We start from the raw sequence: 18,282 nt of genomic DNA, 5'->3' as shown, positions 1-18,282 counted from the left end.
AGCATACACAGAGGAAGTTATAACTCCAAATTTCTACTTTAAATATACATGTTTAAATGAATAATTCTGTGCCAAAGAATTGCTATGTTATTAGTTACAAACAATAAATACAAATGTGCTGCGAGATAATAATAAAATACTGAATATTCCCTGTCAGTGTGGTAAAGTGCTGAATGTTAATGCTTAATGTGGCGAAGTATCCATTTGTGTCAGGCTGCAGCATAAATGAGAAGTTTTTTTTGTTTTTACCTCTGTCTAGAAAAAAGGGCCTATAGTTTCAAAAATTAGTAACAAGTTTTTTTTTTGGACAGTATTGATACTCGGAAACATTTTTGTGCAGGGAGAACAGTTGCTTTAAAGGAGTTGGATATAAATATTTATCACCTTGTGGGTTATGCAAAACATCCCTCATTTGTCCTCCTGGTGTCATTTACCTTCTACTGTGATGTAAATCTGGCTGTGTTGATATTTGAGCGGACATAAAAAGCGAAATGAAATACTGTCACTCAAGCACTACCTCTGGGCCAAACTTGTCATGCAGTTTTTTGATCATGAAATGTGCCTACATCCACTTTTGAAGCCTTGCTGAGAGGTACAGATGTGAAATTTGTGATTCGTGAGATGTGAGCTCAGGCTTCTGTGTTGTTGTTTTTTTGGGTTTTTTTTTTACCAGGGAGCGCTGCACAGCTACTCCGGACAAATACACAAAGAGGGAACATGACAATCGTGCACGCAAAAGAGACACATGAACAGCGCAACCACATTATTTCTGAACATGCCGAAATCTGGATAACAGCAGTCGAGTCACACTGCCTCTCTTCGCCAAACACACTCTTTCCTTTCTGCTTGGCTACAATGAAATGTTGACAATGCACCTCCCATCTGAATAGCCAGCAAGCGTGTAATTTCTTGCCACAATTTGCGACAGGGAGACAATTTGCGGTGCAGCTGTGGCTCTGTGTGTTAATGCTAACTGTTTGCCGTAGCCCCTCTGGAGTAACAACCACCTGTCACAGTTGTCGAGGTGCCCAATGAGGAGAAAAACGGCGGCATTGTCATAGTCAGTAGGCAGAGATGTTGGCACTGGTAATGTTTGGACATCAGGCCGGCTCTGCGTGTTATCGGGAGCTGGAGAGAGGAGGGGGAGGACGACGGGAGTGAGGAGGAGACGCAAACTGGGAAAAAGGAAGGAAGGAAGGGGAGAAAAGGAGAGAGGGAGGAAGGTTTATAAATAACTGGCGTTGCGTAACCGCCACTGCCTCTCTGTGCCTTCCTCCCCTGCTCTTGGGCTTTGATATGCCTCCAAACACACACACACACACACACACACACACACACACAGAAAGAGAGAAATCTCCCAAGTAAGTGAAGGGGATTTGAAGCAGCAGTGAAAAAGAGAGAGGGGAAAAGTGAAAAGCAGCCAGCAGCCTCGGTATCTGCTGCGTCAGTGTGCTAATGAATGGGCAAATATGAGCCAGCTCCCACTGCTGCAGATATATACAGTTTATATTCTCATGTCTGCATTACAGCGTCCTTATTTACTGCAGTCACACACACACACACACACACAAGTGCTGTATTTTCTATAATGGCTATTATAGATAAACATCATGCAACTTGTATAATCTTGCACCAAAATCCATCCTTGCAGAGTACATAATGACTCTTGGATTACACCATCTTTAGTGATCTGTAACAAAGCGATATTGGTTTGGAAGTCGGCTGCAAGTGCCAAATTTGAAGGCTGCCAAATCCACTCGGCGAGCAGCATCATGTGCTGTTTTACCCTCTTATTTTTTCCTTGTGTTCTTCTGTGCAGAGTAAGAGTACTTTTAGATAGACAACAGCATAAATGGAGGTTTTTCACTGCATGGTGCTATTAGGATTTACACATAAGAGTGTAATTGCCTGGTTCTGCGGAGTCACTGTTTTCAGACACTCAGAATGTGAATAGGCATCTGTGTGCTTATCTTATTATCTTGCTAAAAAATATTATGTGAGGGACACCACACTTGAAAGCACTGGGTTGCCCACATATTTATTTATTTGCAGTAGCCCTCCACAGTTTTAACATCTACCACCACATGATGATTTTCTGTTTTTTGTGCTGGTTCAGTTATTCATTGCATCACACTCTCGGAGCACATAACATATTCTGGGCACAGATTGAGCAGCAGAAAGTCAGATGCAGTGAAAGTGAAACTTGCTTACACAAGAAATGGAAAACTCTTCACTTTGCATTTTTAAAATAGATCTGTGTTCATTTGAGAGTGTTGTGAGAACGATCCTCGTGTACTCAGATCTGCAAAAACAACCAAAAATGCTGTGGTATGCATGCCAGGCCAGTAGTTAGCAGTGTCACTTCACGCGTTTTCAAAAAATTACAATCTAGCACCTGGTTCCAACAGTTTGCCCTTTTAGGCCCAAAAGATGCCACTGTTGTGTGAACAAAAGGCCAAATCGCAACTAAAGTTTAATATTTCTTGCAATAACTGTTGTCATGTAAACGGCCCCTGAAACATTCCTTGCACTGAGTCTAAATTAGATTAAATATCCACCCGCCTGTGCTGTTTTCACATACCGTCCTTTCTCATGAGTAACAAACAGTCCCTTGATTTAACAACTAAATGATTTCCTTTAAAAAATAAATAAATAAAAATGTTACTAATTAGGATCCAACTGCTACTTGCACTACATAACCTGATATTTTGATTTTGGGGTACTTTATGCATCAACATGAGGGGAATACTCAGGGAAATCAACAGAAAACAAAATGCAGTCAATTTGTGACAGCCTAACAAGGCTCCATGTGAATTTACACATTAAATAAGGATACTGACAATTTCAAAGTGCGATGTGACACCTGTGTGTGCAGTTTGTGCAGATGAACGCCGTTTAGCTTCCTTCCGTGTTGCCCGGAGCTCCTCGCTCATCCGCCGGCGGAGGTTCCGGTCATTCGGCGGACCTTTGCGGGGGGGTGAGCGGGGAGCTCCCGGTGCCGGCAGCCGGGAGGAGGCTAACGATAATGCTAATGTTAATTTTACCTTGTGTGGGGTCCGCTCCGTGCACTGGGCGCTTTCTGTTGAGATGTTTAACTATTTACTTCGTGCCGCTGTGGTTAACCAGTTTGGTTTTCCAGTAGACACACTGTAAAAAAGTTTTGTTTCAGCATGAAATTGTCCCAAACTTTGGACATTTGCTACCCTTTTACCTGGTCTGTCTCTTCACGCTCCGCTATTTTCAGCGTAGAGGCACTGTGCCACGATAATTATCATCCGTGCGAAACGGTGTGCTGCACGTTTTTATACCCGGTAATTGGTCTTCAACAGGGGGTCCGCGACCTCAGAGGTACTGAAGAGGACGCCAAATTATTGTTCAATTTTTTTTTTTACGTTTTATTTTAAATGACAGTAAATTTAAAAATAAATAAATCTGAAAATAGGCATTAACCCTATGAAACCAGTTTCAGCAATGCTTTTCTTGTGCTGCTTTCAGATGCCATTCACAAGTATTTAACCCTTTGAATTCTGAGAAAATTGGTTTGATTTCTTTCAGCAATGTGGGGGAATTGTAATGAGCGACTTGGTAACAATTTATCCACAAATTGCAATTTAAAAAAATATTTTTTTAAAAAGAAAATGTGTTTGAAATTATGTTACAGAATTATTATATTTTTCATTTTTCATTTTTTTTTTATTTTATTTCCCTTTTTATTTTGTTTTTTTCTGATTTTTTTAAATTTATTTTTATTTTGACTAATTTCTGCTAATTTTGGGGTCACTTCTTTCATTGCTGATTGCCTCTTTTTTTTTTTTGTTTTTTTTTTGGGGGTTTTTTTGTTACATGTTTTTGAAAGAAATCAAGCCAATCTGCTCAGGCTGCAAAGTGTTAAAATGAATCCAACATATTATTAGCAAGGATAAACAGTCCTGTTCTCAAACAAACAACCAAAAATCAACCCATTTTATTTTCAGTACACACAACATTGATTACTGCCTGACTGTTACACATGAATCCTTGTGCAATGGATCCATAATGTGAAAATATATGCAACTGTCAATATATTTTTATTTTTTAAATTTTAATAGGGTACTATTCATGCACCAAATAAACGTTTGTTGATGTATGGCACCTAAGCCACTTTGTTTAAGCTGCACCACAGTTTAATGTAGGAGTGGGGTCCGTGCTCTGTCTGTCTTTCAGTTAAGGGGTCTTTGGCCTGAAAAATGCTGACAACCCCCTAGTTATATGAATTATATAAAACTTTGATGCACATCATTTATATCAATGATTTTCAGTAATCGAGTTATGAGAGTTTTTTGAGGAATCGTTTCAGCCTTAAACCCAATATTATTGCATTACATAAAAGAATAATAATTCAATCTACTTTTTGCAATGTCAAACAAAACTCTAAACTTAATTATTAATGTTTTATTTCTACTACAAAGAGCACTCTCTTTTACTCCATTATCTTTGATTGATGATCAGTCCTACCATCATTTTAGGAGAATTATCTGTAAAAGGAAAAAAAAAAAACAAATAAAAAGCAAAATTATTATCTGTAACAGGCAGTACAAAAAAACCCAAGGTACATACTACACATGGGGGTAGACAGAAACAAATAGATATTATAGACAAAATTAGGCAAAACAAAACAACCAGTATATAATATATATTGGTTATATGTTACTTACTAAAGGTGCTTATCTAAGGCACCCCTGTGTATGTGAGCAAAGTGTATGATATAAATAGAAATAAAGGTTATAAATAATGCTTAACATACATATATATATAGTATTCATAATAAACACAGATAATAACAAAAAAAATATGTAAAGAAAGTAAATAAAAATAAATTTAAATGATAAAAGATAAAACAGTAACAGTAACCATAATGACAATTAAAAATAATAATGATGATTAATAATAATAATAGTAATAATATTAGTACTAATAATAATAAGTAAGATTTAGTGGCATCCAGTGGTGAGTTGCAGACTGCAGCAACTTTCAGGTGATCGTAAACTAATGAAAACATAGTTGTGAATATTATCCAATTTCTGCCAAGCTCCCCCATTAATCCTACACACTGCCCCTTTATACAGTGTTGGAAAGCACATTAAAAACTATGTGACAAGGTATGAACGTGTTGTATGCATACCAATAGGTGTGGCTTTACTCAGTTCCACAGAGACATTAGTTTCCAATCATGCGGCTCAGTGAGTCTGCAAAACGGTGCTGCAGCACCAATGTGGAAATGATGACCGATTAAACTAACGATTACAGTATACACGCCAGCACTGAGCACACAGGTCCCACACACACACACACACACACTTTTTATTCTCCTGCTACTCTGTATATCGCCGTCTCTGATTACTCACACACAGTAGATGTTGTACTATTGTTTTATTCATCTCCTAACCAGGAAGCATCCATGCACTTCACAGAGACAGAGAAACAATTTATCACTCTCCTTTGGGCGCTGCTTTCGTAAACACACATGTATGCAAACACCCAAAGTAGGTGTCTACAAATCTGATATATTCATGGCTTCTATAACCACACGGCACAGTGGCTTCTCCATTCCCCACCTCTTATATTTAGAGGTGTTTTTTGGGAGCTACATCAAACTGAGCCTGGCCTTTGTCGCGTTCTTTTGCAGAAAAGTGCCTAGCTAAGGGGATTTCACATCTCAAACTTCATATTTCTTCTCTCCGGCACAATAACAACCTGCATAAATCCAGCAAGCAGGCCCATAAATTTTGGAGGATGTTTAAATATGGCTCAGTGGATGCACAATTGTATGTGGGTGCACGTGTCTGACATTACCTTGGGTAATGCACGATCCATGTAGCCGTCCTCTCCAGGGGGATAAATGTGTTTATAAAGAGGGACACAGTTAGAGCAAAGCACCCACTGCGAGGTTCATTGTTGCTGAGAGGCAGCGAATGGCTTCAGATGAAGCCACAAGCAAAATTAAAGTCATAAGTCTTCTTTCTGTGTGACACACTCATTCTCCGCTTGTGTCGAGGCTTTTGTGAGCATGTAGTGTGTTGAAGGATGCCTTTAGTGTCTAAGGATAACATTATCTCTTTCTCTTTGTCCTATCTTTCCTCTCATATTCTTTCTAACATATCTTCCTGTTCCCTGTCTCTACATCATTCCTCCATGTTTGTGTCCTCTGTCATGACCCACATGTATTACTAAACACCTTCATCCTTCTCCTTTCCACCTACTGATTTTTACCCCCTTCTTGTTCCAACAGTCAGCGCTACTGCATGTGTAACCCTGATGTGGTTCAGCAGTTTCACAACCCGGACACCATCTTCATCCTGGCCTTCGCCATCATTCTGCTCAACACCGACATGTACAGCCCAAACATCAAGCCTGACCGCAAAATGATGTTGGAGGACTTCATACGCAACCTACGAGGTAAGTGGCTCAGCATTTTTGCATGTGTGTACACCATTGATACTTAACTTACAGCACATGGGCCAAACATAATCTGGCCCCCTGTAGGGTGTTGGGTGGCCCCCTTACCATTTTCTAATTCACAATAAAAAATAAGGTCATTAACAGTGGGAATTATTTTTGGACTTATATATATAAGGTGTCAGAGTGCATAAAACAGCATCAAAGTCAAGCTTGTTTTCTAAACAAAAGTGCCAGTGGAGGATCCCCCACACTCCCGATAGAGGTCCTAGCTAAGCCCCTAATGTCCTAAAATCCTAGAAATGACCTAAAATTCTAGAAACCTATATGGGGTGCTGTGACAGGCCCCAGGCCCCCTGTAATGTTGCAAATGTGGCCCCAAGCAAAGCATGTTGAGTGTCCCTGGTGTAGAGACTCATTGAGAGATTTAAAAGGACAATAACTGACATAAGGTTAAGTGAGTTTTACAGTGTGTAAATGGGCATGTTTGTTGTATGTGGGAGTTTTCTGAGGAGTATGGTTTGGAGCTAATACAACCAAGATGATACTATTTATTTGTGGAGCACTGATCATACAAAGGCTGCAGCTTAAAGTGCTTTACAATGAAAAAAAATCAACACAAAAGCAAAAAGGACAAGAGGATTAGACAAAATAGTTAGACGAATTACATTAATTAAAAGCCAGACTGTATAAATAGGTTTTCAGCTGGCTTGTAAAAATGGCCACTGATCATGCTCATAGTTTGCTGGCTCAGAGAGCATCTGTCTCACTGAGGCGTGTTTGAGCACAAACCTAAATCAGCTCTAATGGTGCTGTACTGTGGCCAACCCTGACATCTGAACTCCTCTATAAAGGGATGAGGAAAACAAATTTAATGCACCAGATCAATAACAGGTCAGGCAAGAACCAAAGGAGGAAGAAAAGGTGAAAAGCACAGAGTTTAAACAAGACCAAGAGTCTACAGCCATGCTTATATGCTCACAACGACAATGCCAACATGCTCATGTTTAGCAGGTGTATTTACCATGTTTTTCATCTAAATCAACAAATTAATTTGTTGATTTATTGATGCCAACTGAATACCACCAAAAACTGGAATAAATTACCACAGATGACAATTGAAAGACCCATGGAATATCCCATAATAATAAAATATGGCTTTCAATTTCAGTTTACTCTTTGGGACAAGGTGCCAAAAAGTGCTCACCACTGACAAGTGCTGTTCCAGAAGTTACAGAAATGATTTTGTCACTTTTCCCCCAATTGTTCAGATTTTATTATAGTGTAGACAAGAAAATATATGATAAAAAAATTAATTACACCCACTAATCCTCCCAAAAAAAGGATAGGTGAAAAAGGGAAAGTGAGTCAGTGTCCAACAGTGTTTGGATCTGTGTTCAATCAAACCTCCTCACATAAACAGAGGTGATAAAAAATAACGGTACATCTCCATCCCTGCCCGCTTTGCTTTACACATTTACAACTCAGAGCGACACCGACAGAAAGCACCTGTAATTCTTGTCTCCCGCATGCAGACAGATGCTCATTCGCCAAGCGTTGACACAGGAGCATCGTAGTTTTGCTCTCCCTCTGCACAATCAATCAGTGAACGCCGAGGTCGATGCAGAACAGCTTTAATAGATTCATCCAGACTGTTCCCTACAATTAAATTAAGTTAGAAAATCAATTTCGGCATCTTATGCAAATTAAAATACGCCACTCTCTCTTGCCCTCTCTATTTGTCTTCTGCTCAGTTTACTGTTTTCTCCGTCCCTCTATCCATCCTCTTATCTTGTTTCGTCTCAGTCAGAATATCATTTTGTCTGTTTATTCATCTGTCTTTCCTTGTTTATATTCTCCCTGTTTCTCTCCTTACGCACGTCTCACACACACTGACAGCTCATTCAGCTAATAGGCTGAGGTGAAATGCAATTATGCGCCAGAAACCAATAGTAATGAAGAACCATAGAACATTTATTATCTCAATTAAAACAGACTGAAGCTATTCCAACAATGGGCCAACATAATATAAACCAGCTTACGCCATAAATGAATCCTTTATGTCTTTATGTCTCAGTTACTGGAGTTGAGAGGCTGGTCTCAGATCTAAAGAGAGCTCAGATCACTTTTTAAGTCCTTATAGTGGGCTACTGCTCATCAATGGGCTTTGTGACGAGCCAGCTTTACTCTCGAAATGATGAAAAACAGGAGACAGTGAAAGAGTGGATGCATAACCCAAGCTACAAAGGAAACATGGGTGAAACAAGTCTGTAACCATGCTAGAGGCTCTGTGGACTATACTTTGTGCCTCAATAGGCTTTTTTTCCACCATTGACATTTTGTCATAGCAACATAAGCACAGGTGCTGCTAATAACACAAATGAGGCTCTACGCTATTCAAATGGTCCAGTTAGAGTGACAGTGAGCCAGCATGTACAATATTATCCTGAAATCTAGGCAGCTAAATGGAATTCAGCCACTGGTGGAATGTAACAAAGTAAATTTACTCAAATACTGTATGTAAGTACAAATCTGAAGTACTTGTACATTAATCAAGTGTTTTCTTTATGTTACACTTTTTGTATTTACTTAAGTACATCTCAGAGGGAAAAGTACAGTAAAAACTGTACTTTTTACTTCACTAGATTTATGTGACACTTTAGTTAATTTAAAAATTAAGATTTTTGCATAAAACATAAGACCAGTTCATAAAATATGATGTTTTGTAATAAATTAAAGACAGTTTACACAAGTACAGCTGCAAATATTTGTTAATGAATCAATCATCTGATCTAATTTTTTTTTCATATTTTTTTTTTTTTGTTTTTTAAAATTTTTTTAAGTTTTGAAAAGTTGGATGTTTTATAGAACCTTTTTTATTTTGAGATTTTTATTAATTTATTTATTCATTTTTTTACTTTTTTTTTTTAACATAAATGAGTTTAGTGGTTGTTTTGTTTGGTTCTTTTGATTTTTCTGCATTGGGTACTGTTACTTTTAATACTTTTAATTCCAAGTTTTCAGTTACGAATCAAATCTAAGGGTGCAAATACCTCTGTCCCACATATGACGCCCCTTCCTGAATTGCCAATGGGAATGCTCTGATTAATATAATATTTAAATATCCAATGTGGAATATCATTTCACTATCCAGTCACAGAGCCAGGGGGGTGACCTGTTTGCATCTGTAACTGCAACCAAATATGACAGATACATTAGTTTGGAAAAGAAGCAAGACTTCTTGTTTTACTTCATGTTTATTTGGTGATACATAGCTACAATTTCTTGAAACTATTATGTTTCCATAGCGGTGGCGTTAGATGAAAAGTCAGGGCATCACTATAGCCATTATGTGAAGGATTTGAATGTCTGTTCAAAGTTTCACATCAGTCCATCAAATCCCTGTTGAAAAATCTTCATTTAGACCAAAATGGCTGTAAGCATGGCAAAAATGAAATCAGTGAAGTCATGAGGAGAAGGAAAGTGGGAGAACTGGCAGAAAATTTGAACTAAAGAGACATTTAGCAAAGAAAACGCAACATATTTATCTGACACTTTACACACATTTCCCCCTGGTCATCTCCTCCACTCCCTCTGACTCCATAATGTGTAGCGATGTCTCAGCGGTGTCCCAGGGTGCCTCGCTGTCACCGCCATCACTTGTGGCGGCTTCATTTTCTCCAAACACATCCTGCCCCATTGAAAACTCAATGTACCACACAGCGCTGTACAGCTGTGCCGATATAATAGGGAGCATCTCCAGGGCAACCTTTCAGCCTAAAGACATGCAGCTCTACCTGCGTCGAAATGCCACGGCCTTGAACTGCACCATGTGCCAGACAGGAAATCTTCTATGGGTGTTAACCTTTCACTCGCCAATTAACCTCCTCTCACATCGCCTTCTGTCATTACGTAATGGAGATAGTGAGAGACAGAAAGTCACAGAAGGACAGACGAGGGGAGAGAGAGCTCTCTTTCACTCTGAATATTGAATTTAGTTCTGCTCTTTGAAAGTCAACAAATTTGTGTCCGTATAATATGTATATAGCCATGTTGTATGTTGTACATTGTGTGTGTCTAATGTGTTCTCATCCCAGCTCGTCACAGGGTGCCGCTCTGTCAGGACTCATGACGCTTTAGGTATCCTTCTGCGTCAGCTGTTTACGCACCAGGATGCCGTTACAGTGACGTCAACAAAAAGTCCTGAGACAGCAGCACCATGTGATGAGTTGGGATGAGAACGTGCTGCTGTCCTTCGGCGTCTCATACACACACGACTGGTTCCATCTGGCTACATTCTCAAGTGACGTAGCGCGTTGCATGTGCCCTCTGCGCCCTCCAGAGTATTAGAACAACGCCACTGGTTCTGTTTGAGCGTGCTGTCATCCAGCCGCGTTCTGATTTGATGCAGAAGGTGGCTTTTGGCAACATGCTTGTACGCCAAAAGATTAGATATACCATAACTCCTTTACGACATAGCTTCCTTCTGGTAGACAGCAATGTCTGGTAAAATTAAAAAAAACAGCCACCCTGTGACGTGTGATTACTTGAGTGTAAATAGTTTATTTCCATCTCAGGTGTGGATGACGGAGCAGACATCCCCAGAGACATGGTGGTAGGAATCTATGAGAGAATACAACAGAGGGAGTTACGCTCCAACGAAGACCACGTCACCTACGTCTCCAAAGTTGAGCAGTCCATCGTAGGCATGAAAACGGTAAGCATGCAAAGACCACCTGTGAGGACCGTTGGTAACATATTGCATTCCTTAACCTACTACATCGCAAACTCTGATTCTTGCTTAACTTTGACTGAAACCGTACAAAACTTTAACCTGCATTAGTTGATGTTTTGGCTACTTAACACTGTAATAAAGTTAAAGTCCCCCTCCACTCAAAAATGTGTTTTTCTATGCTCCCTAAAATGTCTGACTATACTTGTATCTTCGCAAAGTTTTTTACTAAAGAGGTGTTTTCACATTTCTCCACAGAAGGGGGCTACATCTATGTACTTCCCTAGATTCATTGATTTAAAATGTATGCCAGGCCAATGAGATTAGTTTTTGAAAATCACTTTCCAAAAATGCTCTTTTTTCAAGGCCTAAAATTCTAATTTGCCCCGGCAAAGATAATCATAGTGCTTCACAGTATATACACACTCAGAAGTAACCGCTGAGTCCCAGATGGGGTTGAATTAATATTGTAGTAACAGTTTTCCTTATCAGACACCATAGAAACTTCACCAGCTGTTTGATGTGGATATAAAACACAGAGTCATCTTTTGCATTACACAAATAATTTAACGGACAGTTTTTACAACACATACCATAATATTCTTGCAAGAACAGCACGAATGATTACACACACACACACACACACACTTTTCTAATGCCATGCCAAGTCACTCACTCATTATTCAAGGCCTTATCACTATCACCTAGCCTTAGCGGTGTTAGCAGAGCACATTTATTAGCCATTAAATGTCTCTTCAGCAGCACGATCATTACCTCAGGTCATTACTGGAGCTACATACGTCATTAACCAGCGATATCATTAGAGTCTTTTTTAACAGTTTAAGGTTAAAGGCTTGGTCAGTGCACATGAGTAACGCTATGTAAGTGGTGGAACCGAACACTTAGTTAAAAGTCAACTTCAGAGACATCGTGTTGTGGTTGTTTTATTCACCGTGCGAATATTTCTCTGGAAAGTTTTATGAGTTTACAAGTGTGAGACAGACACAGATGCACAAGTGTTTAGCTTTATAATTGAATGATTACACTGATTCATGTGGGAATGCGCCGTGTGTGCCCACTCACAACTCTGAAAAGCTTTTTGAAAATGACTCAACAGTTCAGGGAATTATTTTTGAATCTTATCAGTGCACCAAGGCCTTTCAATCCTTTATTCATGAAATATAGATATAAGTTTCTGATTTGTTTACCATACAGTGTGGAATTTAGAACTGTAAAAACAAATTATATCCCTACACAAGAGGCAGTTTGAAAACAAAACAAAGGATTTTCATTTTTCTCAAAATACAGTGAGTCCAATGCCTAGATCTTTATTTATGATACATAAGTCTCACAGTCTATACAGCAGCCTTTATATGTTAAAATGTATTGGAAATTCAGTGTTAATTTACATGTGCAATGCGGAATTGATGGCAGCTTGAAAAATAATAACCAATGATAAAGAGACAGAGACAGTTACATCTTTTGAAAAAAAATATTGGATAGGTTTGTCACAGATGTACAAATTAATGTGACGTAATCTAGCAACCCTTAAAGCAGGCATTAGCTACTTTCCATCGAAAATAGTTGGCAACAGTGTAACTCAACACCTACATACATTCTCATCAGCCTCAGCTGCATTTTATCTTTATGCTAACTGGCAATTGTTGGCATGCTACTACACTAAACTAAGGAACTGTTTACATGGCTGTTGTGTGATCCAGCCTGTTCTTGTGCCGAACTCGTAAAATAGCGTCGCTTTGTCAGTGCATTTAGTCTAAGAGCACAATGCCAAAAGGCCCTTTTCATGTGCGCATACATGGCTGCCGGATGATGTCGGGTGTCAACGCAGCCAGAAAGAACTGGTTGCAATGTTATTAAACACAGGCGGATGGCTGAGAGGCACATGGGTAGAGTCACTTAAGAAAGCGCATGGAAGGAACCTGTTGCGTGTGCTTGAAATGCATCAGGGCAGCGTCAGGTTGGACTGCTGCTGGCAAAGACGTAATATAATGAGTGCAAGGGCGCTTTTAGGACACTTACAGGTCCCACACACCCAGACATCCCACCATGTGCATTTGTAGACATCAGCGGCATCCCAGAGGGTGAATAACAGGATGCAGAAGGATGCGTACCTTGTAAAATGTAGACGTGGAAGTCCACTGACAAAGCTGCAACATGTGACGAGTTGGGATGTCCTGCACTGTTTAACTTTAACTTTAGACTCAGACTTAGTCTTTATTGTTCCGGTCTATCCGCAATATGAACCAAAGTTTTCAGAATAAATTTACATGTAATTAGTTTAAAATTTAATCTCCGTTATTTCCTGTTACCTTTCAGAATGACATTGGAATGATGACATTGAAGACTGCCTCTGTCTTTTTTTTTTTTTTTTTGGCTTGTGCCTTAAATTTCTCTCAGTGATGGATGAGTAGCCATAGGATGACAGAGGGACTGTTGTCATAGCCAAAACAGTGATGGATTGTTGTGACAGGAAGTGACTATTCCTGCTCATGGGAGCCGTCTGCCATAAAAAGACTTAGATAAAGTTTCTTCCTTAGATATACAATCATAGCAGCTGTCAAAGTCCCTGTATTGTGGATTTGAAACGAAAATGCTCAGAGAAGTTGCTCATATGAGGATGATTTACAGGAGTTTGCTCTCTGTAAACATTTGATGACTTTATGAAAGCCATAAAAACTCTTCTTGTATGTGATGAAGTATATTTGCATTCAAGTATTTACCCTAACCCTGCAAACCTAAGCAAATGAGCTTATTTTCTTCCAAAAACCACTGAAAAAAGGCACAAATTAAGAGTTACAGGAAATTCACCTGAAATTTATTAAAAAAAAATATACTAATGATAATAACAATAATAATTATTGTTGTTGTTACTGTATTTTTTAAATTATGAATAATATCCTTTTATCTCTTTCGCTCTTTTTCTTTTTGTCTTGCAATTTGTGCGACATCTCTTGCCAAGGTGCTTAGGGAAGGACTATTACTTTTTTAACACACAAGAGGCATTTCACGCTAATGATGTCTTTACATTTGTCTGACATTAGTGTAATGAAAAAACAGGCTGACTGTGGCTGGCCGGGCAAGAGCCTGCAGTGATGACAGAGCGAGTGTGTGTGTACTCACTTCACTGCAAAAAGTCCACAGGGAGCACAGGGAATAAAAACTGGAAATGCACAGAGGGACAAACCGAAGAGAGGCTGTGAATATTTCTATTTTATCATGAAGAAGGGATCAACTCCATGTCGACTGACATACTCAGCTGTTGTTTGGATTCCTGCAGTGATCCAAACATGGAGACGAGTCAAGAAGACAAGAGTGTGAAGGGAGACGACATGATTAGATCAGTCGCTGCCTTTTTTGTAGTGTAATCTGCTTTAACAGGGAAAAGCACTAAAGTCCAAGAGGAGAAGCTTGGCCTCCAGCGACACAACCACAGCCTTTGCAGTAGACCTCTGAGTGTAGAGCACCTTTGCTAATCTGATTCAGTCTGGTGTCAGAACCAGTGACTTCGCAGCAAGATGTATATTGCAAAAAAAAACCCAACAAAACCTCAAGGGCAAAGTCACAAAGAATGGATTGCGGTTACTGATAGTACCATGAATTGCACTTCACTTGCAATAGCTATCTGCCCGTCTCAAGGTCTGACTCACAAAAGATATTGTGCAAATGATATAACAGCACAAACACGCTCATAAAGTCTTGAAGCTATGCACAATTTTTAAAGATATTTTTTTGCGTCTGATTGCAACTTTTCACGTGGCAAAGTATGAATGGTGCCTTTGCCCCTAGAAAACAGACTTGCATTTATGCTTGTTCTCCTTAGGGGGAGACAGATCATATTCAGATAACCTTGAGGTAGCAGGAAGTCTTATCTGGCGCTCTATTTAACTAATTAATGTTTTTAAGGTTCTCAGGTCAGTCTTTAAGTCACTAATTTGTCTCAGCAAACTGTGTTTAATGAGCTTTTTTTCCTGATACTTCACTCTAATGTGTAGCACTGCAGCCAAAAGTCATTTGTATTAAAAGTCTGCCTGTTTCACTTTGACACTTTCCCCCCAGTTTCTCCGGGGGTTTCGCTCTCTATCTCGTCATATAGAATGACTTTAAAGCCTCTCCGACACCTCATCCGAGTGATTGACGCTCTCCTTTCACCTCAATGTCTGCGTCTCTCTCTGCAGGTTCTTTCTGTCCCTCATCGAAGACTGGTGTGCTGCAGTCGACTCTTTGAGGTGACGGATGTCAACAAGGCCCAGAAACAGGCAGCACACCAGAGAGAGAAGTCTTCCTCTTCAATGATCTCATTGTGGTATGCATATAAAAACATTTCCTCTATATGTTGTTTACAGTGTCTTTTAACCCCCCCCCCCCACACTCACACACACGCACACAAAAAATGGCTTTCTGCAGTCAATTTTTAAAGCTGCTTATTTTTGTTGTGACAGCTGCAATGCACCATCACCTACTCCGACTGTGAGCCCCCTCTCTTCTTTTATGTTGTTTCATAACTCTCTGGCTATTTCTTTTAATAATACATAGTGGCAAGCTCAGTTTTGCAGTGCACTCATAAGCAAAGATCTGTCCCATGCAGAGCAGCTTTAAGGGCCAGTAATAAAGTTTCACTTGGATCGCAGGACAGATAAGTTATTAATTTGGTCCAAAGTCATGTAGATTGGAAAATTATCAAAGGTTTGATGTTGGGCATGATTATCAGGAGCCATATAGGGGTTAGCTATCCAAAGTGTTAAACTACTCTCATAATTGTGTCAAAACAGCTAAAGAAAAAACAACATCCCTTTTTCATTTTTCTGCTAAAGCATTAAAGTAATTGGTGACTGTAGAAAAAGGAGGTTAAAAAGCTGATTTTAAAGTAAGAGGTCAAAGAAGTCACCCTCCAACATCACAGTGGATTTCTGTTCATTTGGCACTAAAAGTTAGCGGTGCGATATATTCCAGCAAGAGGTTTTTTTTTTTTTTTCCTGACAGCTTTGAAAGCAGGACAGAAATGGTCTTTACGGCGAAATTAAAATAATGGGGGACTTTTCTTTTAATATGAACCCCCTCGTCAAGCAGCTTGAACATGTCAAATAGTGTTTAAGTGCCAATGTGATGTACTGGTTTAATACGGTTTGCCTGGTAATTTAGCCCCCCAGTTGCGCAGCAAAACAGATTTGCCTCTTTTTTTCTCTATCTGTAAGGTCATTTAGTGAAAAAAGCTGTGTAACATCTGTGATTTAAGCTTGCCAGGGTGTTTGTTTTTCCCATCTGAACACTTTGAAGCTTGTAGTGTACATTAATGTTGACTCGATCTGCTCTTTGAATATATTTTATATTGGCAGTTCTTTCTTTGAGATTTCTCTGTGATATGGAAATCAAAAAAAAAAAAAAAAAAAATAATCAAAAGGGTTCATAATAAAGGCATTTAATGCTCTCTCCCTGTCATTCAAACTTGCCACTGATTGTTCTTGTTGTCTGCAGATCTTGAAGCTTTGTCCAAAGAAGAAGAGTTCTGCAGCCTACACTTTCTGCAAAGCAATGGGCCTACTCGGCATGCAGTTTCACCTGTTTGAAAATGAATGTAAGTCACAATGTCTTCACTGCAGACCAGTGTTGTTCAAGTTACTGAAAATCAGTTACAGTTACATAGTTACTTGTCTGAAAAATATTTAAATTACTTTACCAATGACTGCATATTCTGTTTAACTGTATACTGTTTTACGAACAAATACCCTTGCACATAGCAAATCTTATCCTTACTACATTCTTAAAACTAAAACAAACAAACTTGCACATCTGTGTAATGTAGGCAAACGATAGTGTGTTATTCTGTGGATATATTTTTTATGTTTATTATATATATTATAGTATATTCTTTATATAATGTTATCTGTCAGTCTTGCTTTAATTATCTTAAGGTCTACATAGCTACATTATTTTAATGTTGCTGTAGCACAGTGTGGGACAAGAAAACTGTCAAATTTTATCTTGGATTGTACCCATATTCAATATAATGCAAAGTAACTGGTGGACACATAAGTGATATGTTTTAATAGGCTTTTTTATTGTAGTCTCCAGCAACAAGTCAGTTTTAATACTCTTGGCAAAGTAAAATTAAATTAGAATTGCTTCTCAGATACGTGACAGTAGTTTTTTCATCATGAGAGGAAATAAAGTGATAAAAATGATTCACAAAAACATAAACACAAAGAGTTTTTATCCTTTAATCATTACAGTAATCCAAGTCCTGCAACTCACCACTATAGGCCTAATTTGTCATTGATCTCAAGGAGGGGGGAATAATGTCCATATTTCCACAAAGGCAAGCTCAAATTGTCTGAACTGCTGGCCATTGTGTGCAGTGACAGTAATGGTGGATGATGAATCGCTCCACTGTAATTTCGGGTGACTAGTAATGTGCTGGTCAACCCCCGACAGTCCATATAAGGTTATTTATAACTTACATAAACATTTCATGCAATAGTCCACCTTCCACGTTCTCATCCCCTCTTTGTGTGTGTGTGTGAATGTGTGTCTCTTGCTCAAATACACACACAGACAAGATGAAGGGACTGAATGCCGCTTACCTGAGCCACGCATAGCTGCTGGTGACTGCAATTGTCTGCTATGATCTAGACAAAAGTAGCGAGTAATTGTAGTATTTATTTGAAAAAGTAATAAGTTACATAAGTAGTTACTGCAAAAAGTAGTGGGATTACAGAAACGCATTACTTTACAGCTGTAGACATAACACCCAAAGCTTTGGACCATGACAAACCAGGGAGAAGTCCGCCTAAGTTGAGGGGGTGTAGGAGTTATGGCTGTATTTGAAACAGCTTTAATATTAAACTTCTTTTATTGGTTCATTTTTTATGTTCATGATGGCCGAAATTCATCATCCTGGTTGTTCCCATAGAAAGTCTTCACATTAATCATGCCTTTGCTCTTACTAAAATGTAATTATCCCATCCCCCTTCAGTCCACATTGCATGCTAAGTAGATTGTCTTCATAAAAATATCTCAAACAAAATGAGCTCACAAATCTACTTTTTTTGAGGCATTTTGTTAGCATTTTCACACCAGTGGTGTTAAACTTTCTAATA

At 38.9% G+C, this 18,282-nt stretch overlaps 1 protein-coding gene across 1 annotated transcript in view; it reads left to right on the top strand.

The window, feature by feature from the left end:
- LOC121961330 (IQ motif and SEC7 domain-containing protein 3-like) overlaps positions 1 to 18,282 on the top strand; it is a 120,681-nt gene that overhangs the window by 93,241 nt on the left and 9,158 nt on the right. Inside the window, 5 exon segments of the mRNA XM_042511276.1 lie at positions 6,269 to 6,435; positions 11,013 to 11,152; positions 15,364 to 15,456; positions 15,459 to 15,491; positions 16,661 to 16,760. Of these exon segments, the coding sequence (XP_042367210.1) occupies positions 6,269 to 6,435; positions 11,013 to 11,152; positions 15,364 to 15,456; positions 15,459 to 15,491; positions 16,661 to 16,760 (533 nt within the window).

Source organism: Plectropomus leopardus, chromosome 22 (genome assembly GCF_008729295.1).
Source record: "Plectropomus leopardus isolate mb chromosome 22, YSFRI_Pleo_2.0, whole genome shotgun sequence".
Taxonomy (NCBI): Eukaryota; Metazoa; Chordata; class Actinopteri; order Perciformes; family Serranidae; genus Plectropomus; species Plectropomus leopardus.
Note: the sequence above shows the minus strand (reverse complement) of the source record. Positions and strands in the feature narration are given on the sequence as shown.